This window comes from Marmota monax, unplaced genomic scaffold, assembly GCF_021218885.2.
Source record: "Marmota monax isolate L192 unplaced genomic scaffold, Marmota_monax_Labrador192_F-V1.1 WCK01_AAM20220418_F8-fsc00082, whole genome shotgun sequence".
In the NCBI taxonomy this organism is placed as follows: domain Eukaryota; kingdom Metazoa; phylum Chordata; class Mammalia; order Rodentia; family Sciuridae; genus Marmota; species Marmota monax.
Genome location: NW_026695207.1, coordinates 194,323 through 220,391, shown reverse-complemented (window position 1 = coordinate 220,391; position 26,069 = coordinate 194,323). Strand labels below are relative to the sequence as shown.

The following is a 26,069-nucleotide window of genomic DNA, read 5'->3' as shown; positions in this document are numbered from 1 at the left end:
GTGACCTTGCTGAAGTTATGAAAACAGAACGGACACTGAAAGAAGTGCTCTGCAGTTTACATTAGCGCATTGTTTGGAATATGATTTTCAGATTTTGCTTCACTTGAAATTTTTCAGTTTTTGTCTTAAATCTCAGTTTTTGTGAATATCTATGGTTTATAAATTAATTTGTTCTTTTATGTGTAAAACTATGAACTTTGAATTTTACTAGTCTTAGTTTTATGAGCTATCAGAAAAATGAAAAGTTGTACAGTTTCTAGATGGAAATTTCAAAATTATGGAGCAAAATGTCAGTCTTAGTTATTTTCAGTATTTGATAGCTGATTAATGGAGTAGTTCAGTCAAATATGTCATACTAAACATGAACTCACTGTGCTTTGTTAACATTCATTTTAGGAACACGTCTTCTGGGTTGTGTCTTTAAATACACTGTTCATTCTTGTTTTTGGTAAGTTGTGTTTATTCTTTTACTTTTTATGATCTAATGGGAGGAGTTTGGTTTTCTAGGTGTCTTTTTACAGGTTTTCATTTCATTAGTAATTTAGGAATATTAAGAAATACACAGTGCAGGTTTAGCAGCCAGATCCCTAGTAGGTTCGCTCTTTTTTCTTAATGATTGAGGCAACCCCTTTTTTAAGAATCTACCATGCTGCTTATTTTTGTTATAAAGAAAAGATAATTAACTTTTAGAAGAGCAAAGTAAAATTTGGCAAAAAGGGTTTGAAAAAGAACATAAAAGTTCATACCATGAACATTTTAAGGATTTTTTTTAACTATAGTGCCATTTCACATTTTTCAAAATTATTATTATTCATTTAATATTTCCTAATCATCTTTAAAATTCACAAGTTCCCTTAAATGTATTATTATTATTATTATTGTTATTATTATTATTATTATTTGGTATCGGAGATTCACTAATTCACTCAACCACTGAGCCACACCTCCAGCCTTATTTTGTATTTTGTTTAGAGACAGGGTCACACTGAATTGCTTAGTGCCTTGCCATTGCTGAGACTTGCTTTGATCTCATGATCCTCTTATCTCAGCTTCCTGAGCTGCTGGGATTACAGGCGTGCACCACCACTCCTGGCTTTAATGCCATATTATAATTGATTTGTTTGAAGATCCAAATATGGTTCACACATTACTTTTAAGACTTAAATTCCTTTTAATCGAGAGTATGCTTCTCTTTGCCCCAACTCACCCTATCCCATTTGCCATTGTTTTGTTGATGAGATTAGGTTAGCTGTACTTTACATTTACAGTAAGTGACATATTCTGTATGATATATTCACATAATCACATGCAACTGCTTCCTGGATGTCCTCTGCCCTCATCCTTTGACTCACATGTTTTCCATAACTTGGAAGTCAGATTTAAAGGCAAGATTAGATACCAGGATTAGTGAATTTATGACAGTTTCTTCACTGGTCACATTAATACTACGTTTGAGGAGATACATAGTGTTTATTTTTCCATTTTTATTAGTGGACTCAGGAGATACCAATCTAAACTCCCCCCACCCCGGGTTTTTGGTACAGGATTGAACCCAGAGCCACTTAACCACTGAGCCACCCACCCACAGCCCTTTTTTATATTTTATTTTGAGGCAGGGTCTTGCTAAGTTCCTGATGTTGGCTTTGAACTCATTAACTTTTTGCCTCAGCCTCCTGAGCTGCTGGGATTATAGGCATGTGCCTCGTGCACTGCTGAACCTCTATTCTGAAATCCCAGTTTTCTCTTTACCTGATAAGATTATGTATGAGATGACATTTTAGTATCATGAAAGTAGAAGGTTTCATCTTCCTTTTAACTAATGATTTTATTAACTCTTAATTTTACCCTTGGTCTTAGACATAAGGCTGAGAACCAACTCTTGATGATCCTTGCCTGAATCATTTATTAGGTGTTACAAAATACTGATTTTTCAAATTGTTGTTTTATTTTTTTTAATGAGAGAGGCAAGAGAGAGAGAATTTTTAATGTTTATTTATTTATTTATTTTTTTTTTGGCAGACACAACATCTTTTTTTTGTATGTGGTGCTGAGGATCGATCCCGGGCCGCACGCATGCCAGGCGAGCGCACTACCGCTTGAGCCACATCCCCAGCCCAAATTGTTATTTTTTAAAAATTTTTATTGGCAGGTTTTTCTATAAAGATTTCATTCTTGCCAGGTGCGGTGGCACACACCTGTCATCCCAGTGGCTTGGGAGGCTGAGACAGGAGGATCACGAGTTCAAAGCCAGCCTCAGAAATGGCGAGGCACTAACCTAAGACCCTGTGTCTAAATAAAATACAAAATAGGGCTGGGGATATGGCTCAGTGGTCAAGTGCCCCTGAGTTCAATCCCTTGGACCCCCACCCCCCACACCAACAAAAATTTATTCTAATCAACTGGTCCAGTTCTGTATCTTCCATTTCTCAAAGAAGCCCTGGTTCCTTTTAGTGGGGGATTATACTAGGGGTGCTCATTGTTTTGATGTTGTAGTTTTCCTGTTTTTTTCCCCTCCTTTTTAGCATTTTGCCCTTACCACAGTTAACATGAACTTTGTTGCTTAGGAGAAGCCAGGTAGATGCTCAGTTTTTTCCCTTTATTTATCAGTTTTCAGACTAAGCAGTATATGCATAACTACTACCTTTGTGTGCTAACTACTTCCAAAAAATTAAAACATTTTCTGTGATGTTGCTGTTTTTTCTTTTATGGATGTTATTTTGGGCTTTCCCTATTTTTGAGTATCATGAACTTCTAGATATGTATGTTTGGTGTGCGTCTATAAATTTTGGTCATTAGATTTTTTTTGTTGTTTGTTTTAATCATCCTTTCTTAAAGAGACCCATAATACCCTCTTCACGGTGTTTCCTGTGTCCTTTTGACATGGTCTTATTAGACCTTGATAACTTTATTATTCTTTGGTTATAATGTCCTAGGTGCAATACATTTTTGGTCCAGGTCTGAATCTTCCATTTCTCAAAGAAGCTGGTTCCCTTTAGTGGGGGACTATACTAGGGGTATTCATTGTTTTGATGTTGTAGTTTTCATATTTTTTTCCCCCTCCTTTTTAGCATTTTGCCCTTACCACATTGGTCATTTCTCCCTTGTTGGTTTGGGATTTGAAGAACATGTGAGTATAATACTTCTACAAACTTACTTTTGTTAATTACTCCCAAATTTGATATTTTCTGAGTAAGTAATAATTTTCAAAAGAGTTACTTCATGTTTTAGTCTGCCTTCTACAAAGGAATGGCTTGCCAACACAGTCTTATCCATTTCTTTTAGAGCTATAACAGTTGATCAGTAGATGGTAGGATATATGATGCCAGCTAACAAAGATATGCTTTGAAATATCTGGTCTTTCTGTTGCACAGGCCTAAGGCACTACTGTGGGAGAGTTTTCCACATGCTGATGTTCTAGCCACTTTATGAACTAGAATGTTCCTTTCTCTTCCTAGATGACCCATAGGGAATTTAGAAAATTAATAATATATCAATCAGTTGTTAAAAAAGGGAATATGTCCATTTTAGAATGATGGGCTATAGTGTTTTTTGAAGAATCTACTTGAATTTGGACATTTTATCATTATTTTCCAGAGATAGATATTTGAATGGTTTACTACTCCTTTTTGGGGGACCTCAGAAGGACTTAATCTTTGAAGAAGAACTGGCTGGGATCTTCTGTTCAATTTTTCATATATGAGATCTGATAGATCACTTTTGGAAGCATTTCAATTTTTAATACAGTTCCCCAGTTCTTACTAGTTGCATACAAGAACTTGAAAGGTTCAGATAAATGTTTTGATAAGTTTTTGTTGCCATTTGCTGTTTAAAACTTGGGAACCAAAAGATATAGATGGGCAGCATTTGTCATTCTCCAAATTCCTATTCCCTGTAAGTCAACAGAACGCATTTAGAGAGCAAGGGAAGCTTAAACAATGTTTCTAATGGTAGAGAATGAGATGGTTAGGATGTTGTCAGGTAGGTGGGTGATAGGCTGCTTGGACAATAGACTGCTGCTTTGGTGTTCAGTCTTCAGCAGATCCACCTGGTAGCCAGCCTAGAGGCAAACTGTTGTATTACAGTGGTCTGATTTTTGTCAAATTTCACTCACTCTGTTATTTTGGCACCTTGGGTAAAATATTATTCTTTAGTTCTTCTTCATCTTTGAGTAATATATAGTATTCTGGGAAAGTTACCTTGCAAATATATTATCCCAAAGGATTTTACAGTCATTTTCCAGTTATATATTGCCTAGGTGTTTCACTTTTGATCGTCTGAATTGCTAACACAGTGATAAAACTGGGGTATAGGCTATGTGATAAAGTTAAATTTTTATTTATTTCTGTTTTATTTCCAGGTCCAAGCATCTCATTTTGAAGGCCTAATCACAACCATAGTTGGGTATATACTTTTAGCAATAACACTGATAATTTGTCATGTATCCTTTAATGAATCAAATTGAATGGGCAGTATAAAGAGTTGTTTTTATTAGTAATAGAACTGTTTTCCTTCCCCTTGTCATCTTAGTAAATGTTGTAATATTTGTAGTAAGAGTGAGGGTGAACAAAATGTGAAATGATATTTGTCAGAAAATATTGAGTATAATCTAAATAGTTTCCTGTTTTATTGTACCCTTCAGTGTTCAGTTTTTCCTTGACTAAATGCTTCAGGGCTTGGCAACTCTTGTTAAATTTCATAGGTCTCGTCGCTTACTAGGAGTCTGCTATATTGTTGTTAAGGTAACTCCTTTTTGTAAGTTAAAACTGGAAGTGGTTTCTTCTACATTTGGGTGATATGATAACATTTATTTTTTACTTCAAAGGTCTCTTTGTTAGTGGTGGTAGAAATTGGAGTGTTCCCTCTCATTTGTGGCTGGTGGCTGGATATCTGTTCCCTGGTAAGTGGAGTATTCTTTATCATATAATCTCATAATTTCAAGGTTTCAAAAAAGAAAGTCTTCAAGATAGTTTTGTTTAAAAAAAAATTATATATATATTTGGCATTAGAGATTTAACCTAGGGATGCTCTACCACTTCCTAGGCCTATTTATTTTTTATTTTGAGACAGAAATTATTTAGGGCCTCACTAAATTGCTGAGATTGACTTCAAACTAGTGATCCTCCTGCCTCAGTCTTCTAAGTCACTGGAATTACAGACATGTGCCACCATGCAGGGCTTAAAATAGATTCCTTTTATAGGAAGCAAATATTTGAAAATTTACTTATTCTCATTGAAAATGTATCACTATAGAATCTTAATATTGATTGCTCTAAGCTATTTTCAGTGGTTTTTTTTTTTTTGAAGCTCTGTATTTTCAGTGTCATGGTATTTTGATTGGGATGTTCTTAATAGCCAGTGGAGAATTTTATTTGTTCCTTCTAAATTTTATGATAATGCCAGTCATTTCTCTTAACTAAGATGCTCAGTCATTATATCTATTGGCTGTTAGTGATAATCAGTTTTTTTAATTTTTCAAAAAAATTTTATGTGTAGAAAAGCTGCTTTTGGTTCTGAGGTAAACATTTAACCCTCTTCATTACTATTAAAAATTCTTGTGAATGCAGACCCATAACCAAGATAGGAAGCCTTACATTAATTAAAAATGGTTCTTTTACAGTTACACCATTAGTAAAGCTCTTACCTACTAATTGGTTTGTCATTTTTTTTTTTAATGTTTGGAAGTTTGAAAGTGTATATGCATCTTTTGAAGTAATACCCAATATACTGTGAAATGGCATAAAGAGAACTGCAGCAGGGTGCGGTGCGGTGACGCACTCCTGTGATCTCAGCGGCTCTAGAAGCTGACAGGATTGTGAGTTCAAAGCCTGCCTCAGCAAGTTAGTGAGGTCCTAAACAACTCAGTGAGACTATCTCTAAGTAAAATTTAAGAAAGGGCTGGGTATTATGTGGCTCAGTGTTTAAACACTGCTGGGATCAATTCATGGTACCAACAAAAGAAAAAGAAAAAAAAGAACTGCAGCTCTAGAACATCATACCTTATGTATATAGTGATTTATTTACTTATTAGAAGGTGGAGATGTTAATTTGACAAATATAGGTGGTACATATCTCTTTTACCTGTTCTATTTTGACTTAGGAAATGTTTGATGCTACTCTGAAAGATCGAGAACTGAGTTTTCAGTCGGCTCCAGGTACTACCATGTTTCTACATTGGCTAGTAGGAATGGTGTATGTGTTCTACTTTGCCTCCTTCATTCTGTTACTGAGAGAGGTAAGTTCTACAGGGAAATGCTGATGCTGTACAACCAGTTATGCTTCAAAGGCTGTGATAATTTCCTAACTATTATTTTAGGAGGGAATAACTCATAGGGAATTATTGACTTGATTGCTCTAAGCTATTTTCAGTGGCTTCTGTCAAAAATTGACAGATTAACAATTTTCCAATATAATTATACTGAGGAAAACAAACTTGTTTTACTTTGTAGAGATCAGTACCCATCCTTTTAATCTAAAGTCTTTGAGTTGGTGTGATACAAGTCTGTCTCAGATTTCATTCAAGAAAATGTAATACTGGGAATAACTCCAAAAGATAAAGTTTTGTAGAATTGAATATGTAAGTTTTGAAGCAGGCACCTTAAGTATATAGAATTACAGTGAAGGTCCTTTTATGATTCCAATTTATGATTGCAGTTCACTTGCCAGATTGGTCCATCTACTGATCCTAGTTTCAGAACTGGCCCTTACTGTTTGGAAGAGAAGGAGAGCAGATTAGTATTTGTTTATTTTTTAAATGATTTTTTTTAGTTGTAGATGGACATAATACCTTTCATTTTATTTTTATGTGGTACTGAGGATCAAACCCAATGCCTCACACACATGCAAGGCAAGTGCTCTATCACTGAGCTACAACCACAGCCCAGCAGATTAGTATTTAATTAGTATACATTTCAAGCCAATTGCCAGATTCTGTTCTGTATGCCGAGGTTATAGAAATAAAGGCAGGAGTCCTGTTCTCTATTCCTAGGATTGGATACAGCTATTCAACAAAGTCAGTTTACTGAGAGCAATGAGGGAGATGTGCAGGGCTAGGAGAACAGACCAGAAATACAAAAATTATGAAGTCTGAATGCTGTTCATGATATACTTTGCTTTTTGAAATATTCGAGGACGGAAGCAGGTGGGGCTAAATTCTTCTGAATCATGTAGTGACTCAAACAAGTGATTGAGACTAAAGAAAGTACAGTAATGTTTTTAAAAACAAATTATATGTGAATACTAAATTTCACTGTTAACATGATAAAATTTTTTGTTTTTGTTTTCAATTTATAGTTTATTGAGTCCATGTATGAAAACGTCACAGATATGCAGGCTATGTTAAAATTAAATGCTTTTTGAATCTGAAAAAAAAAATAGAAGTAACATATTATAAACTTTGGATGGCAGCTATCTGTATGATTTTCCTTGATGATTTAGATTGATTCCTGTATCAGATGCTTTCAGTTAATTTATTTCTTCAACTTTTATTTTCTAAACCAACTTCAGTTTAGGTGTTCAGAACTCAATGCCCAAGACAAACACACCTACTTGAATACTGTTATTTCTCAATACCCAATCAGTGTGTTGTCATCTATATTTATATAATATACTGAACACAGATGTAGCTATAGTTACATGCTCATCCAAAATATCCTGAGTTACACATCAATTACAAACTATTAATGACCTGAAATATTAATATACATTTAAGTTAGCATATAAATCTAGTTCCAGAGGTACTCATTCATAAACCAGATTTCTATTCCTAACTAAATAATAGCATAATGAATGTGTGTATAGTATGTATATCATACACATTGTATGACACAATTAGAAAATTAACTTTCTTGGAATAAAAAAATAAATCTATAACCAGTAATACATCATTATAAAACTAAAACTTTAAACAACTGGGATAAGAATAAAGTTTCATGAAAATATAGACAATAAGTAATGTAGAAACAAGGAAATGTGATTCCCAGCATGGTGGGCCTCAGCATCATGAAACATGGTCCTGGTCTGGCCTGTCCAATAACTCAGAAATCCTTTTGGATAAAATATTTTATAATTAAGTTTTTTATTTTATTAATGTGGACTTTTGTTGGCACATAACCCTAATGTCAGGGAGTTAGAAACTCATGTATTTTTTAAAAAGTGTATTTTTAGCTGTAGGTGAACACAATATCTTTATTTGTTTATTTATTTATTTTTATGTGGTGCTGAGGATCGAACCCAGTGCCTCATATGCTCCAGGCAAACACTCTACCACTGCGCCACAATACCAGCCCAAGATCATATATTGTTACTACCTCAATTGGTAGATGGGAGAAATATAGGCTTAGACAGAATAGATGCTTTACATAGGGTAATTTTTGGAGTTTGAACCCTGAAGGCATAGTACCCAGCCTCATATATTTCCTCAGAGCCTTTTGTGTGATGATTTCCATTCAGAAGGGAAAAAAAAAAAGATAATAAAATGAAGATACTAAGAAGTTATAGGATTTTTTTTTTTTCCTTTCTTTTTCTTTGGTATTGGGGATTGAACTCAGGGGTGTTTTACCACTCGTCAACATCCCTTTTCTTTCTTATTATTTTATTTTGAGCAAGAGTCTTGCTAAGTTGTTGTGGCTGGCTTTGAATCTGCAGTCTTTACCTTAGCCTCCCAGGTCATTGGGATTATAGGCATGTGTCCCTGTGCCCAACAGAATTTAATTAAGATAACTCCTCTGGGGAACTGTAAAACTGAAATCACATCTACTCTTTGGACACTAAGTTGTAACATAATCCTTTTCCTAGGTGATAACAAGTTAGTTCTGATTGTGTTTAATTTTCTATTTAAATTTCTTAACAAATTGAATTCTGAATTTTTCCCCCTAGTGAAATGATTAAAACCATCACAGGTTGTCAAACCACAGGTCTGTTTTCATAAATATTAAAGTTTAGGAACTTTTTCCCATGAAAATCATATGAATTTTATGGAGCCTATTTTAAATACCAGAATGATTTCAGGAGCGTATTTTTCAGTAATGTTTTAACTCATTATTACAGAACCTATAGACTTTGGAGGTTATTTATAACACTTAAAATATATTTACAGGTACTTCGACCTGGTGTCTTATGGTTTCTAAGAAATTTGAATGATCCAGATTTTAATCCAGTACAGGAAATGATCCACTTGCCCATTTATAGGCATCTCCGAAGATTTATTTTGTCAGTGGTGAGCAGACTTTTCCATTGTTCTTTTTGAATAAAGTGTGCTATTCTTCAGTTTCATTTAACGGGGTTTTTGTTGTTGATTTTGGTTCAGGAGGGCTGATAGAGTGTTGATAGATTACACTTATCTAAGCGTATGGAACTCATTTGTCAAATAGCTGTTTTACTTCTTTGTTAAAAATAAAATAAAATGAAGTTTACTAAAATAAATATGCCTTCTAATTGTGTAGTAGCATGACTACCAATTATGGGTGTTTGAATTATATTTAATTTGCATCCAAGTAATGAAAATTTGTTACTGCCTTCTAAAGTATAATCTTAATAGAAGCATCTGAAAGTTTCTTACATCTGTAAGAAATAATTACCTTGGTAAAGCTTACATATTTCCAAAACAAAATTCTAAAAGTAATATTGTGCTTTTTGGAATCTTTTATGGCCATTAATAGGGGTCATGTCTTAGATGATTACAGATATTTATTTAGTTGAAGTTGTAGGCAGTTCTTCATCATAAGATTCTAGCTCTCTTCTGGTAAGTCCTGCAATGATGATTCTTTGTGGCTCCTGTTTCAGCTCTTGTGACCTGGAGAAAGGGGTCAATCCTTTCAGTGAGGGGAACAGCCATCCTAGAAATGTAATTTATATGGAGTGACCCAATGATAGTATACAGAGTGAAACCACCTGGGCTCTGAGTAGATACAGGCGTGGGCTGAGAGTTAATTGTGTTTAGAAGTCTACCTGCATTGCATAAAAATGGTGGACTCTCACAGTGCTGTCGTGTCCTCTTTCTTACTGCAGATTGTCTTTGGCTCCATTGTCCTCCTGATGCTTTGGCTTCCTATACGTATAATTAAGAGTCTACTGCCTAATTTTCTTCCCTACAATGTCATGCTGTACAGGTAAGTTGCTAAAATTTAAAATAGCTGTAATAATTTAACACTGTTAGGGATTTGATGGTCAGATTACATTAAACTTTTAAAACATTGATTTCTCATAGATACTAAGAAATTTTTATCTCAGGTCTAGATCAAGGTTTTATTATCCCTTACCAAAATAAATCATTATTCTGTCCTTTAAAGTTGTCTTTGTCTTTGTTTTATTACTTAATTCTTTCTGTAATCTCTGTTAAATTACTTTATAAATATTTGCTCTTTTATCCAAGAGAGCAGTAGTAATTCCTTTTTTTTTTTTTTTTTGTATCAGGAATTGTACCCAGGGCGCTTAATCACTGAGCCATAACCTCAGCCCTTTATAATATTTTATTTAGAGACAGGGTCTTGCTGAGTTGTTTAGGGCCTCACTGAGTTAATGAGGCTAGCTTTAAACTTGGTAATCCTTCTGCCTCAGCTTCATGAGCCACTGGGATTACAGGCATGCACCAACACACTTGACTTATTTGGGTCTTAATGCCTTTATAGGAAATCTCAGATTTGTATCCACTAAATTAAAACTGACAAATATTTATATGTTGATTTTTTTCTTAAATGGCAGAAAAAATGCTGATAATTAATTTAAAATACAAAATTCAGTTTTTGCTTTTTAAATTGTTACTCTTTTGCAGTAAGACTTTATTTTTCTACATGTAGGACTTTTGTAGATTTGTAGGACAATTCTGTAATTCTTACCTTTCATTCATGTATAGTGTGTGTTTGGGTTCAGTTGTGATGAGAACCAGAAAACAGGTCTGGCTTTATATATTGTTGGAATAAAATCATTTGGTAATCAGTTGTATCTATAAGTTTAACAACATTTTTGTGCTATATATTAGTATGTGGTTCATTCTTCCCTTCAACTTAGGGTTCACCATATGGCAGGCACTTTTCTATATCTTAGGGGTATAACTGAACATAACAGAATCAAGAAAAATCTTTGTTCTATGAAGCTTACATTTGGGGATAGGGAGACAGACTTCAGAATAGGTAGAATATATAGTATGCCAAATGGTTATAGTGCAGAAAAATGAAGTAGGGAAAGAGAATACAGAGAATAGCCAGGTTGGGGTTGCTATTTAGAAAGAGTGACCAATAAAGAGCTGAGAAGGTGTCAGCTGAAAAGAGCCCTGAAGAAGGCAGTGAAGGGGTAAACCATGTGTCCTTGCAAGAGGTCAGGCAAGGGCAGTAGCACCCAGGTCTGTTTGAGGAGCAGCAGGAGGCCAGCTTGGCTTTAGGGAAGTGTGTTGTGTTGTGGGTCTAAGCAGTTGGCTATGAAGTCAGAGAGGTCACAGAGAGCTTTGTAGGCTGCTCTAAGTATTTGGCTTTTCCCTGAATAAGTTGAAGAGCTTTTGGGGAAACTAAGGAGATCATTCTGCCTGCTGTGAAGAGAAGTTACTGAGAGTACTCAGGTTGGAAGTAGGAAGCCAGCAGGAGAGTGATGCAGTAATCCTGCTGAGAAGTGGGGGTGGCTGGGATAAAGGAGGTAGCAAGGGAGGCCAAGAAACATTTAGAATTTAGGGTATTGTTAAGAGATAGCCAATAGGATTCAGTAACTGTTGGAATGTGCAATGTAAAGAAGGGAGTCAGCAGGATCATAGTTTTTGTCTTGAGCACCTGGCAGGACAGAGTTGCCATTTACTGAGATTTAGGGTGACTGTGGAAGTAGCAGGATTAAAAGGGAAGATTGGGAATTTGATACTGAACATAACCAATTGAAGTTGTCTAATATATGTCATTGTGAAATGTTGAACTGGCATTTTGGATATGTAAGTTGGGAGTTAGAGTAGATGTCTCAGTATTAGGTGGAAGTAATGAAAGGTGATATTTTAGCCCATATGACCAGATGAGGGTCACATTTACCTAGAGAGCTAGCATAGATGAAAGAAGAAGACAGAGCCTGGGGCCCTTTGGTTCTTCTAGGTTGATCTTAGCCATTCAGGGAGAAAATGTTGTAAGAAGGAAAGGGTGAACATTTGTAAATCATATTACTCACATAACAAGGTGAGAGCCAAGGTCTGACCTTTGACTTAATACCATGAAGGCCATTGGTGACCCTTACCAGAAACAAGTTTGGTAGAATTTGGGAGGGAAACTTCACTGAGTTAGAGAGAGAGAGACGGGGAGAGAGGAGAGGTAATAAAGACAGTGAGTTTATTTGACTCACTGGATTTCGTTTTAATTTTATTCAATATTTAATATATAGTTACAATGGAAAATAGAATTCACACTATACATCATGGTTCTTTATATTGTCTTAGTGATGCTCCAGTAAGCGAACTGTCCCTTGAGCTGCTTCTGCTTCAGGTTGTCTTGCCAGCATTACTCGAACAAGGACATACGAGACAGTGGTTGAAGGGGCTTGTGCGAGCATGGACTGTCACTGCGGGATACTTGCTGTGAGTATATTTTTATCAGTCCACCCTTTTCTGGAGAATGTACACAATTTTTATCCTGTTATGGAGGTTTGATTCTTGTCTAGGTTCTTTCATGCTGTTATACAGGCCAAGAATTTATTTAATTTTTTTAGTACATTATAAACAAATTAGCTTTCCTTTATTTTTAGAGACTCTAAATTGATAAACTCTTCTCAGATTTGAATTCTCAATTGCTTAGTAACCATATTTCATTAATTTATTGTGATTTAAAACTTTCACAGAAAATGTTGGGCATTCTGTAGATATCATAACATGAAATATTATAGATTTGGTTATATATAATTGAACATTTATCTTTAGCCACTTCTCCCCAGTCTCATTTTTTTTTTGGCTTAAGTGATATGCAGCTAGGAGAATTTAGTTAAGCTACATATCACAGTAGGTATGATTGTCATCTGGAGAGAAGAAAATAATTTCCCCCATCCTGAAGATCTTCACATGGAATGTCTTGTATGTTGTCTTTTTTTTTTTTCCTTCTTTTTTTTTAATTTCCTGATTTCTTTTCAGATATTGGCAAAAACCAAAATAGATTAAGTGTGTGGTGTATAGATTCTACATATACATTTTCTACTCTTAGTAAATATTAAGAAAGCAACTCTCATGGCTACCATTTTATTCTGACCTGAAATGAGATTTTTTTTCACTGATGTAATTTTCACACAGGGATCTTCATTCCTATCTGTTGGGAGACCAGGAAGAAAGTGAGAATAGTGCAAATCAACAAGTCAACAATAACCAGCATGCTCGAAATAACAACGCTATTCCTGTGGTGGGAGAAGGTCTGCATGCAGCCCACCAAGCCATACTCCAGCAGGGAGGTCCTGTCGGCTTTCAGCCTTACCGCCGGCCTTTAAATTTTCCACTCAGGGTAAGTACTATACAGACTTAACTAGAAATGCTTTTTTTCCCAAATTTCTATTGAGAGTTGTGCTGTTAGCATTGGTGTTATATGGTTATGCCTTAAACTTTCCTGATAAGAACCCATGTTTTATTACCGTCATTATGCAACATAAGTAAGGGATCAAATAAGTTTATCAAATTTTAGAGATGGGCCATAGAATTAGGATTTCATGGGGTTTTGCTCTTTCCTGTTTGAGAAGGAGAAAAGACTATACAGAGTAAGAAAGAAACTAACATTGGTACATTTCAACTGTGTGTCAGGAACTGGAATAAGTATTTTAATGTTTTTCCCCCACTTAATCCCCACTCAAATATGGTGAGGTGTGGGTGGTAATCTCACCTTAATAGCTGATGAAACTAAAAGTCAGATTGGTTAAGTAAGTGTCCAATTTCATCATCTTAAACTACCAAATAATCCGTTTATGATTCACAATTTTGTCAAAAATGTAAGCTGATGACTACTGTATTATTACAATGAACTCATCCTTCAATTATATCCAGTCAGTTATATTTTAAATGCCCTTTAATAATGATATGAGCTTATGAGTCAGATCATTTTGAAACTTGGGTAGGTTATTTACCTTTCAGCCTTGGTTCTTTTTTTCTAAAAATAGTTGTAATAATGCCTTTCTGGACTACTTGTGGATCAGATGTCTTCATTGAGTCTTGCAGATGTGTTTTCCACACCTCACCACTTCTGATGCCCATGAAGGATATAGAGAACATGCATAGTCTTTGCCCTGAAAGAGCTTACTATCTACTTGGGGAGATAGGAAAACAAGCAGTGGCAGATTTGGGTTCTTAAGTTAGATTATGGACAGAGGGTGCTATGATGGCTTCATTGAGAAGCCACTGGTGCATAGTATAAGCCCAAAGGAATCCCCATGAAGGGCATGATGCCTGAACTGTATTAATAAAGTAGAGAGATCAGGCAGAGAAAAAACTGGAAAGTGGGAAGAGCATTCCACAATATGCCAGGAAAGAGTACTTTAGCCATGGTGGACTTGGAACTGCAGATAATTGAATATATTTGAAAGGTGGGCATGTATTCAGGAGAGAGGTGAGGCAGAAGGGGAGCAGTGAGAGATGGGGCTTTTGGATGTGCAGGAACCAGTTAGGGGAACATTGAACATCGTTTGTGCCATAGTCATTAGTGCACTGTTGTTCTTCCTACTCCCTTAAGGGACAAACCACTGTTCTAATTCTAAAGGACTTTGCTTTATAACTGGAGGAAACACGAAGGTCATCTTTTCCTTTGCCTCTTACTCTTAAAAGCAGGCGTCAAGGTGGGGAAAAAGGTATATTTATACATTGCTGGGGGGACTGTAAATTGGTGCAACTACTAAGGAAAGCAGTATGGAGATTTCCTCAGAAGACTTGGAATGGAATCACCATTTGACCTACTTATCCCACTCCTTGGTTTATACCCAAATGACTTAAAATCAGCATACTACAGTGACACAGCCACATCAATGTTTATAGCAATTCAGTTCATAAACTATGGAACCAACCTAGGTGCCCTTCAACAGATGAGTGGATAAAGAAAAAGTGTTATATAGACACAATGGAATATTACTCAGCCTTAAAGAAAAATGAAATTATGGTATTTGCTGGTAAATGGATGGAGCTGGAGAATATCATGCTAAGGGAAATAAGCTAATCCCAAAGAACCAAAGGCTGAATGTTTTCTCTGGTATGTGGATGCCAATTCACATTGTGGGGTGGTGGCTAGGGAAGAATAGAGGTACTTGGGATTAGACAGGGGAGTGAAGGGAGGGAGGGGATATGGTGGTAGGAAGAATAATAGAATGAATCAGATATTATTACTTTGTTTACATATATGATTACACAACCAGTGTGATTCTACACCATGTACAACCAGAAAAATGAGAAATTACACTCTGCTTATGTACGACGTGTCAGATGCATTATATTGTCATGTATAACTAATTAGAATAAAAAAAATAAAAAAGCAGACCTGATAGGGAGTTTCTTTTTTCTCTTTCCATGGTCTTTACCCAGCCTTCTTGGCTCTCCATGAACAAAAAAAAAGGCCTTAAGCAAAAGGTACTTTCTGACTAGATGAGAAATAGAATCACTAAGGGTTCCCCCCACCCCCCCAAAAGTTGAACCCAGAGGTACTTTACCAATGAGCTACATCCCCAGTCGTGTGGGTGTGGGTGAGGGTGTATATGTATACACTGGGGATTAAGCCCAGGAGTGCTTAACCACTAAGCCACAACCCAGCACTTGTTATTTTTTATTTTGAGACAGGGTCTCACTAAGTGCTCAGGTTGGTCTTGAACTTGTGATCCTCCTGCCTCAGCCCCTTGAGTTGTTTGCCACCATCCCACAGTTAGGCAGTTTCTTTTCAATGAGAAAATCGTGTGGTTTCTTTGAGGTATGTTGTAAAATACATGTGAAAACTCTATGCCCTCTTTGTTCTGCTTTGCAGATATTTCTGTTGATTGTCTTCATGTGTATCACATTACTGATTGCCAGCCTCATCTGCCTTACTCTACCAGGTATGAGTTTATTCTGCTTTTCAGCTATTAATATCATTATTTTTTAAAGGTCATATCTTGCAGAAATGTGATTTTTTTCCTCACATATGAAATTATCCTAATTTTTAATTCAGTATAGAATTTTGATCTATTTAGGAGTCCTCATTTTATTGGACTCATTCCTTAGAGCATTGGGGACAAAAATCAAAATATAATTTATGAATGGATTTTTGGGGCTGGGGATATAGCTTATTCAGATACAGCTCATTGCATGCACAAGGCCCTGGGTTCAATCCCCAGCACTACCACAAAAAAAAAAAAAAAAAAAAACGGATTTTTGGCGTAAAGTACTATGATCGCTCAGTTTTTATGGATATATTACAGGGTGGATTTTCTAAAAGTAATTTGTATGATGTATCAGTTTTTCAAGCTAGTGTTTTAATATGAATTATGTTTGTTTTCATTATATAATTATCTTTCCCATCTATTGTATACTGTTCCTAGAGAGCATTATGAAGCCAGACTTTATTCTCTTTATCATCTGGTATTTACAAGTACTAATCTTCTCTGGCATTAAGATTTGTTGGATATTTTAATAGATAATGTTTCTTCATTTAAAAAGTATATACTGCGGTTTAATATAATTTTCTCCAGAGGTCGGAAGTGAATGGGATAGAATCCAAAACCAGTGACAGAGTTGCAGAATAACTTAGTCCTCCTCATTTATATCCAGCAAGAAAATTCTAAATCATGTTGACCATGATAACCACTTAAGTACCACTTAAGATCATTAAATAGAAGGTATAGAAATATTAGATTTTTCAACACTAAGAAAAATACTTAAAGCTACTTTCAACTCTTATCAGACATTAATGTATTGTTCTCTTGATTATAACACCAGTTCAATATAATTTTATATAAATAAAATTTATATTAAACGTTTATTCCCATAAATCTTTAGGCTGGGCAAGAGAAACTAGGAAAATTAATTTCAAGTGATGTTTCTAAAAAAAAATTGCCCCTGTAAGTTGAAGAAATTATTATTAAATCTCCCAATTGGTAAAAAAATAAATAAATAAGAATTTCAGCTGGGCATGGTGGTGCACATCTGTAATCCCAGCAGTTTGGGAGACTGAGGCAGGAGGATTGCAAGTTCAAAGCCAACCTCAACAATTTAGCAAGGCCCTGTCTCAAAGAATTAAAAAAGGGGCCGAGTATGTGATTCAGTTTTTAAGCATCCCTGGGTTCAATCCCTAGTACCTCCCCAAATTATTATTATTGTAATAAAATAAATAAAATTTCATTTTTTTAGTTTCTAAAGCATAATGATTTTTGGCCTTGAAGATTTTGTGTGTGGTGGTGCATACTTGTAATCCACGACTTGGAAGGACTCAGCAACTTAGTGAGGCCTTAAGCAAATCAGAGACCCTGTCTTTAAACAATATATTAGAAAAGGGCTGGGGATGTGACTCAGTGGTTAAGTGCCCTTGGGTTCAATCACTGGTACCAAAAAAACTAAAAGGTTTTGCTCTGAAGTTTACTCCAACTTATATCACAGGTATTAAAATAACAAAGCTTAGTTAACTTTGAAGGCAAGGTAGTACTAAACATGTTGCTAAAAAACATTCATAGTTTTTAATGTTTCATTTTCATGTTTTTAACCATAAATATTTTTTAAAAATTAACAAAAGGAAACTATTTTTATACTTGAATAATTTAGTTTTTCCCAGTTCTGTTGCTCATGCTTATAATCTGAGTGATATGGGAGGCTGAGTGAAGCAGGATTGCCATGTTCAAGTCCAGCCTCAGCAACTTAACAAGACCTTGTCTCAAAATAAAAAGGACTGGGGTATATAGTTCAGTGGTAAAGCAACCCTGAGTTCAATCCCCAGGAACTTAGTTTCATTAAACATTTTTTTAAGTAAATGTTTCCCTTTAATCAGGTTCTACCATATAATGGAAAGTAATTTTAGTCATAGGAATACTGAGATATAGTTAGAGGGTATACAGATGCTTTTTGACCTCAATAAGTTACTTTTCATTAGTTACATATTAACTGATAACGTTGTTACAAACTAAAAACTAACCCTCAACACTTTTTTGATGAGAAATATAGAATAGAAGGTGGTCACTAAATGTAAAACTAACACCAAAACAAAAAAAAACTCTAGAGTAGAAATATATGTAGAAAGTAGACATTTCTATGGAATTATTGATGATTTTGATATTTCCAAATTAACATGCACATGCTTATTTTGTATCATATGCCACATACCCAGCTCAGATCACATTCTCATGTAACATTTACAGATATTTGCCCCTCCCACACACCCCAGGTTTCAAACCAGGGCCTTTCTTATTCATGCTGGGCAAAGTGCTCTCTCACTGAGCTATAACTCAACCCTGTGTTTGTCTTTTAAAAAAGGGTTATTTTCACACCCACACTATTTTGTGACTTGTAAGAAGTCTGTGGTCATCCTCACAGTGACTTGTAAGACTTTACATTTGACTGTTGAGCTAGTTTAATTTAATTTGGAATCACTGTAATCAGTGGTCAAGATGAAGACATGAATTTAAATTCAGCTCCATTTTGTATAACTTTGGTTGGGCAAGGTTCTATTGTTGAGCCTGGTTCCTTCCATCCTCCTGTCCCCTCCTGTCCCTCCTTTTCCTTCTTTCTTGTAATAGGGATTGAACCTGGGATCTTGCATATGCTAGGCAAGTGCTTTACCACTGAGTTACACTTCAACCTTTTTATTTTTTAAATTTTGAAATGGGGGTTTCACTAGGTTGCCTGGGCTGGCTTCAAGCTTTCTGTCTTCCTGCTTTAGCCCACCAGGTAGCTGGAATTAAAGATGGTAGGTATATCTCCACACCTGACTTGAGTCTAGTTTCCTTATCTTTAAAATGAAGATTGTGTCTATAGTGGGTGTGGGCGTTGTTGTAGGATGAATGAGGTAATATATGGAAAACTAGTCCAACTACCAGCTCCTTTTTAGGTGTTCAAAAATAACACTACCATATTAGGAAGGCAATCTATAGGGTAAACATTCACTAGATATTTTGAGTCTTGTTAACTCTAGTCTTACTGAGAAGTCATCATGTAAATAAAGTTACAAATTATGTAAATGATCTTATCTTTGAGATTGTCTGGATACACTGTAGAATTGATTTCTCTCAACTCTTAGATAGCTCTCAATTCTGTCTTACCTTTAAGTATATTTAGGTGGTCTTAATTGCTTCTAGTATGGTATTCTTTTACTATTGTGCTTTAAAATGTTATTGTGCCTACCTTTTATTAAAATTAGCTTTCGGTGAATGAGCTATTTGGAAGAAAGTTACTCTAAATCATAATGTTGCTAAATTTTAAAAAGTGTTGACAAAACAAATAACAGAATAAAGGTAGAAAATTTTTCTGCTCTGTGCATAATGATTTCAGTTGGTTAAAGACAGTGAAAATAATTCTGTCAGGCTGGGAAGAACATGTAATTGGCATGGAAAATCAGAGTGCATTATCTTGGAGAGAATTCATCCCCTCTGACTTATGTTTTGCTTTTGCTTTAATCAAATAATTTTGTGCTCTAAAAGGCTCCCCCCCAATGTGAAAATACTAATAAAACATCAGAATGCAGTTCTCTTTACCTAGCCACTTGTCTCATTTGTCAGCCTTTTTATTTTCAGTATTTGCTGGCCGTTGGTTAATGTCCTTTTGGACTGGAACTGCCAAAATTCATGAGCTCTACACAGCTGCTTGTGGTCTGTATGTTTGCTGGCTAACCATAAGGGCGGTGACTGTGTTGGTGGCATGGATGCCTCAGGGACGAAGAGTGATCTTCCAAAAAGTTAAAGAATGGTCCCTTATGGTAAGTTTTTGTAATTAAAGATTCATCTTTCTTATAGGTGTAATGAATATTTTTCTAGTCATTTCTTTAATTCTCCCATTCCTACTTTCATTCATTATAGTGGTAGTTTTGTTTTGTTTTGTTTTGTTTTTTAATTTGGAGGAAAAAACTCTTTTAAGATAGTAGTTTCTGCTTCATTCCAAGAATTACAGTCCTATACTCAAATGTATTTGAGGGTTAAAAGAAAAACTAAGTGACCTGGTAAAGACCCTGGAAAACAAGGTAATTTAAAATTAGGAAAACTTATTTGTGGAGATGAATTGCATTTTTAAGAGCGGAGATACTCAATTGAAAACCAAATTTAAGTAGAATTTTATTTTATTAGTATTTTTTTCCAAAATATTATTTTAAAAATATGTTTGAATATGTAAAGTCTTAACTTCAGGATCTAGGCATTTTTTTTTTTTCATATTAATTGGATTCCTTTAACTATATAGGAAAGTCTTGGCTAATGTGAAAGTATAATAAGTAATGGAAATTATTTCTCTCAAACTTGTTGATCACAATTGTAGGGTAAAACAAATATAAGATGATTTTTCAAATATGGTGATTAATGTCTGGATTTATGTAATGTTGGCTATGACTTGTAAATATGTGTAAGTCACTGCTCATGACTTTTCATTTGTGTAATCAACTGTAATTTTGCATCCAAATTTGTAGTTTGATGTTACTTGACGTTTGTCCATTTAATATTACTATTGAAAGAAAAACACGGTTATGTTTATAGCTTGTTATTTTGACATTAACTGTACAAATCGCCATGTATAATATATGTATACTGAATATAATGATCAAATCAGTGTATTTGACATTTTCACCTATGTACAGTTATTATGTGTTCATAATACATTGCCCTATAAAGAAGCAAGTACTTTGTCTTCCATGTATAATATCACATTTGGTCTGTTATTGAAACAGAAATAGTCACTGAGGCTACGTTAAAAAGAGGTCTCCAAAAACTGATTTCATTGTCAGAATTTCATAGTTGTTCTTTCCATAATGTCATTTTTTTCTTTTTTTTCTCTACATTTTTTAATTGGTGTATTGGAGTGTATCATTATTGTATTTGTTGTTACATATTTATACATGCACATAATATAACAAATTGGCATATGTCACTCCCTCAACTTTTATTTTCATTTTGCCACTTGGTTCAGCTTTTAGAGTTGCATTAATACACTAGCCATGTGACTAAATGGACAGATATGGACCATTGCTGCCACCTAGTACTTTTGGATCAGGGCATTCTAAAGGGAGCCAATTTGATCGTCTTGATAATTACTTTAACTAGGATTATGCAGAACCCTTTCCCTATACCAGTCTACTTCAAGGGTCATGGATCAGCCTATGGAAGGGACTGTTGGACCAGGGTTCTCAGCCAGTCAGTAGTGTTTTCTTAGACAAACAGAAGTCTAGACCTGAGAATGGAATTTTGAGAAAAAAAGCACATAGTTACCAGGTTATTATTAATTTATAATAAAATGAATTTTCTGTAATCCCTTTTCTAGCTATAATGAATACTAGTTTTAAAATTTTCATTATAATTTGAGTTCTCATAGTGATGGAACCAGGAAATTTCATTTGAACTTGTAACATAAAAATGTGCATGAGTATTTTAAAATGGTCTAGGCATTAGGTCAAGGAGAAAAAAATAAACCTCCAAATGGAATAAAGAGTTTGTCTAAAAGTCAGGAAGATCATCTTACTGACCATGGTCTCTTGCTTCCTAATAGATAATGAAGACCTTGATAGTTGCTGTGCTGCTGGCTGGGGTTGTCCCACTCCTTCTGGGGCTCCTGTTTGAGCTGGTTATTGTTGCTCCCTTGAGGGTTCCTTTGGATCAGACTCCTCTTTTTTATCCATGGCAGGTAAATACTTGTCTTTTGCTGATCGTAGTTTAAGTAGTTGGGATCAGAAAGAATACTTTTAAGTGAATGATTAAGAATAATTTTAAGTGATTTTTGATTTGTAACCAGTTGGTTTAGAAAGGCTCCTTGTTTTCTAAAATTATATAAATAACTTCCATTAATCTTTTGCTTTCAGAAATTTTAGGTCATATAATTTCTTTAAAAGAACTTACTTTTTAGGTTAAAATACCCCTGTTCATCCAGGCTTCTCCAATATTTAAAGATACAAACTAATGTGTTGACCTTTTTTCTCTCTCTCTCTTTCTTTCTTTCTCTCTCTCTTTCTTTCTTTCTTTCTTTCTTTCTTTCTTTCTTTCTCTCTCTCTCTCTCTCTTTCTTTCTTTCTCTTTCTTTCTTTCTCTCTTTCTCTCTTTGTCTTCCTTCCTCCCTCCCTCCCTCCCTCCCTCCCTCCCTCCCTCCCTCCCTTCCTTCCTTCCTTCCTTCCTTCCTTCCTTCCTTCCTTTCCCTTCCTCCCTCCCTCCCTCCCTCCCTCCCCAAGGCACTTAACCACTGAGCCACATCCCCATCTCTATTTATTTTTTATTTTGAAACAGGGTCTTGCTAAGTTGCTGAGGTTAGCTTTGAACTTGGAATACTCCTCCCTCAGCCTCAGCAGGAGGCTGTAATCCCTCCTGCTGGGATTATAGCCACTGCATGTGGCTGATCTTTTCATTTTTGAGCTAATGTAAATTTTTTTGCTCTTTTTGACTTTAATACTTTAATAAATGACATCATATTTCCCCAAACGTCTCAGGTTCATTAAAAAGAGTAGCCTGATGGAACCCATATATCAAAGCAAAAATCTTAAAGCTCAAACAGAAAGCACTTTAATGTGTGCCCAGACTCTGAACTGTGTAACCCAGCTCAAAATGAGGCCACTGTAGGAAACTGAGGAACTTATATTTTGGTAGGAAAGCTAGACAGGTGTCTAGGTAGTTTGTATGATAACCATGGGAGCTATAGCATCATGTAGAAGAGTATTTAGCCTAGGTGTGCCAGTTTCAGATGTGATTTTTTTATAGGAGATAATAACTAAGCCAATATAATTAGCACAATATTGAAGATGGGTAAGAAAGGAAGGAGTATATTCCAGGTAGGAGCTAATGGGCAGATCTGGAAATAAGACAGAGAATACATAATCTAATCCAGTCTGACTCATAGTCTAGAATTAGTAAGATAAATGAGTACTAAAGAGAAATAAGCCTGTGTTATTTCTTTCTGTAAATGTTGCATTACAGAGCAGATAGAATCAGTAATTGAAGAAAATGGAGTTTTTTAGTTTTTAAATAGAGAATAATGCCAGCTAATAAAAGGTAGAAGGATTAACAGAATTAGAAAACCACTCTTTTGTAATACCTAAAAAAAGAATAATCCTAGCTCGGCACAGTGGTGCACATCTATAATCCCAGCAGTTTGGGAGGCTGAGGCAGGAGAATTGCAAGTTCAAAGCCAGCCTCAGCAATTTAGTGAGGATCTAAGCAACTCAGTGAGATGCTATCTCAAAAAATTAAAAGGGCTGGGGTTGTGGCTCAATGGTTAAATGCCCCTGAGTTCAGTCCCCAGACTGCCCCCCACACACACACACACAAAATTTAAATTCCAAGGCTTAAATGGATATTGAATTAATGAGGCTATAAGTTTTATGGATATTCAGTTACCTATTGCTATATAACAAGTTACCCCCATAACTTAATGGCTTAGAACACCCAGAGTCTATGGGTCAGAAATTCAGAGAGGGGCTTATCTGTTTTGTTTCTGATACATGTGTGGCCTTACCTGGGAAGTCCAATGACTAGGGACAATTTATGAGTGGTGGTATGACCTCTTTGGACATGTCATCACTTACTGTTAGGGTTGATGCTGGTTGGTTGTTGGCACCCATCTGGGGTTACTGTCTGAGGGCTCTTAGATGTACCTGGGCTTTTTCACAACTCTGTAACCCAAGGTTGTTGGGCTTCTAAGATAGCATTTTGGGGAAATCAGTGTCCCTATAAACAGTAGATGCTGCATCACAAGTCTACAGCATTGCTTTTTACCACATCCTGCTGGATACAGGCAGGTTTCAAAGTGTAACCCCTTGCTACTTTCTTAGAGATTTTTCATGCATGTTTTGACATCCATACAATGGAGAAGTGATTATTTACATGCTGTTCAAGTATCACTTTGTAGATGAGTAGTCTCAAAGGAAAATACAACTTTTCATTGGAGGGGGTCAGGAAAATGTTACCCTCACGTTGTCAGTGATCATATCACAATAAATGAGGCAAACAAATATTATATGCTTCCTAATGTTATGTAGTGTGCAGCATTGAAAAGGGGAATAGCCCCCCTGACATGGAGGAGCTAATCTGCCACCATCAGCCAGAGCATGAAATTCTGTTGAACATAAACATTGTTTCACAGAATGTCAACATCATACAAAGTCACTGTGTGACCAGGACAAGCAAGACTATCTCTGCAGTCTTATCTGAACTCATATTGAACATGAGCATTGTGCAGACCACAGAATGATCAGACATCCCCCTTTTCCTGCTAACATGATTGCTGCTTCTTTACCAGTTATAGGTTTTGGCCTCAGGCTGTCCTTTTTTTGTAGATAAGGTTTATTAAGATAGCCAATCACAACTTATTCTGCTTTTTAGTAGCATCTGATACAGAGCAAAGCCACACCTTTTTAAATCCTTACCCAGATTTCTAACACAAGCTGAAATCCTGTAATAATTCTTACCCTCTCTAGGTGGCCCCAAGTTCCCTGTATTGTGTGTGCTTCCTTTTTAGCATGGAATAATAAGCACAATTTGTTCAGTTACATGTGTGTTCTTAGTAGTCTGACCTAGGAAGTCGTCATCATGTTGGAGAATTCTTTTACATGATTACATTTTTTAAAATGCTAAAATATTATGACTCAGCAGTACGACTTTTTATAATCTACTGTACAGTGACATCTGTGTGTGTGCAGGAAACACAAGGCTGTTTCTGCTCATACATCATTTTTTTATAATGACAAAAAAAAAAAAAGGAACTTAAAATGCCTGTCAGTAGAGAATGGCTAAATAAGATGGGGTACATCTGCTGTTTGAAATTCTGTCCACAGATAGGGGATGTAGCTCAGTTGTAGAGCACTTGCTTGGCATGTGTGAGCCCTGGGTTCAGTCCCTGGCACTGAAGGAGGAAAAATAAATAACTAAAGGAAATTAAGTTCATCAGTTCTTTTACATTAGTTAAAAAGAATTAAATGAACTTGTTTTAGTGCGGATGGTTCTCAGGCATGTTCATATGTAGAGGAAAAAACACAAGCTGTAAATGTATATGTGTAGCATGTTATTGAGGGTCTGTATTAAACTCCTAAGTATTAGAAAGAACAGTGTCTTCTCCATCCCTGACTCTTATGCTGCTTAACTCTCCTGTGGCATGTGGCTACAGGTCTGTGGGATATTGGGATCATTTGGAATTCTAGTAGAACTAGTGAGGCTGATCCTGTTCTTGGGATAAGAACTGCAGAGCAGTTGGCCTGAAAAAGCTTAAACTTCAGCAATCTGGGAACCTGGGTGGTGGGCCTTAATCTTACCTGGCCTTCTGGACTCCCAAAAGGCAAAAAACAAAAAAAACAACTGAATTGGTGAGTTTAATCTTCCTAGCTTGTGAGCCTTAATGGATATGAAGAAGAGAGGCTTTCTCCATGTTCCTCAGTAGAGGACTGTTGGCTTCCTGGAATTCCAAAGGTCTGCAGGAATGAAATACTGAATGTTCTCAGTGAGACCTGGGTTAGACAAGTGCTTTTACTAAAAAAAAAAAAAAAAAAGCTCAGCAGCCATAGAAAGGCTAGGCAGGGCAATCAGAACACATGCAAGTGACAACTGCTTACAAAGGTGAGAGCTGCCAGAGAGAAGAAAACACACAGGAGATGGAGTGCAGTATCTACACACTCACGTGAAAACAGCAGAACACAATGGTTGTGGAGCTTTGTAGCATGGATTTTGAAGAAATTCAGCAGATTAATATAGCAGTCACCACAGGGGCTCAGTTTGGGGACCTTAAAGGTCAGCAAAGCACAGAACAAAATCAAAGAATGAAGAATTGAGGGGAATGGTAGAGTGCTTGCCCAGCAGGCACAAGACCCTGGGTTCAGTCCCCAGCACCACAAAAAAAAAAAAAAAAAAAAAAAGAATTGAGGGGAAAGATAAATATCTTCTAGGAGTAAAAACACAAAGATAACAGGGCTTCTGGAAGGGAAAGATGTAAGCAACATTGAAACAAATGTAGAAAATTTTAATTATATTGA

The 26,069-nt window shown here is 35.7% G+C and overlaps 1 protein-coding gene across 2 annotated transcripts in view; it reads left to right on the top strand.

The window, feature by feature from the left end:
* Marchf6 (membrane associated ring-CH-type finger 6) overlaps positions 1 to 26,069 on the top strand; it is a 76,250-nt gene that overhangs the window by 37,829 nt on the left and 12,352 nt on the right. For both annotated transcript variants that reach the window (XM_046430309.2, XM_046430308.1), the window contains exons 10-22: positions 397 to 448; positions 3,069 to 3,127; positions 4,358 to 4,438; positions 4,671 to 4,739; positions 4,823 to 4,897; positions 6,098 to 6,232; positions 9,095 to 9,214; positions 10,006 to 10,106; positions 12,398 to 12,535; positions 13,238 to 13,442; positions 15,930 to 15,999; positions 19,660 to 19,841; positions 21,614 to 21,748. In XM_046430309.2, the coding sequence (XP_046286265.1) occupies positions 397 to 448; positions 3,069 to 3,127; positions 4,358 to 4,438; positions 4,671 to 4,739; positions 4,823 to 4,897; positions 6,098 to 6,232; positions 9,095 to 9,214; positions 10,006 to 10,106; positions 12,398 to 12,535; positions 13,238 to 13,442; positions 15,930 to 15,999; positions 19,660 to 19,841; positions 21,614 to 21,748 (1,422 nt within the window). The remainder of the gene's footprint in view (positions 1 to 396; positions 449 to 3,068; positions 3,128 to 4,357; positions 4,439 to 4,670; positions 4,740 to 4,822; positions 4,898 to 6,097; positions 6,233 to 9,094; positions 9,215 to 10,005; positions 10,107 to 12,397; positions 12,536 to 13,237; positions 13,443 to 15,929; positions 16,000 to 19,659; positions 19,842 to 21,613; positions 21,749 to 26,069) is intronic.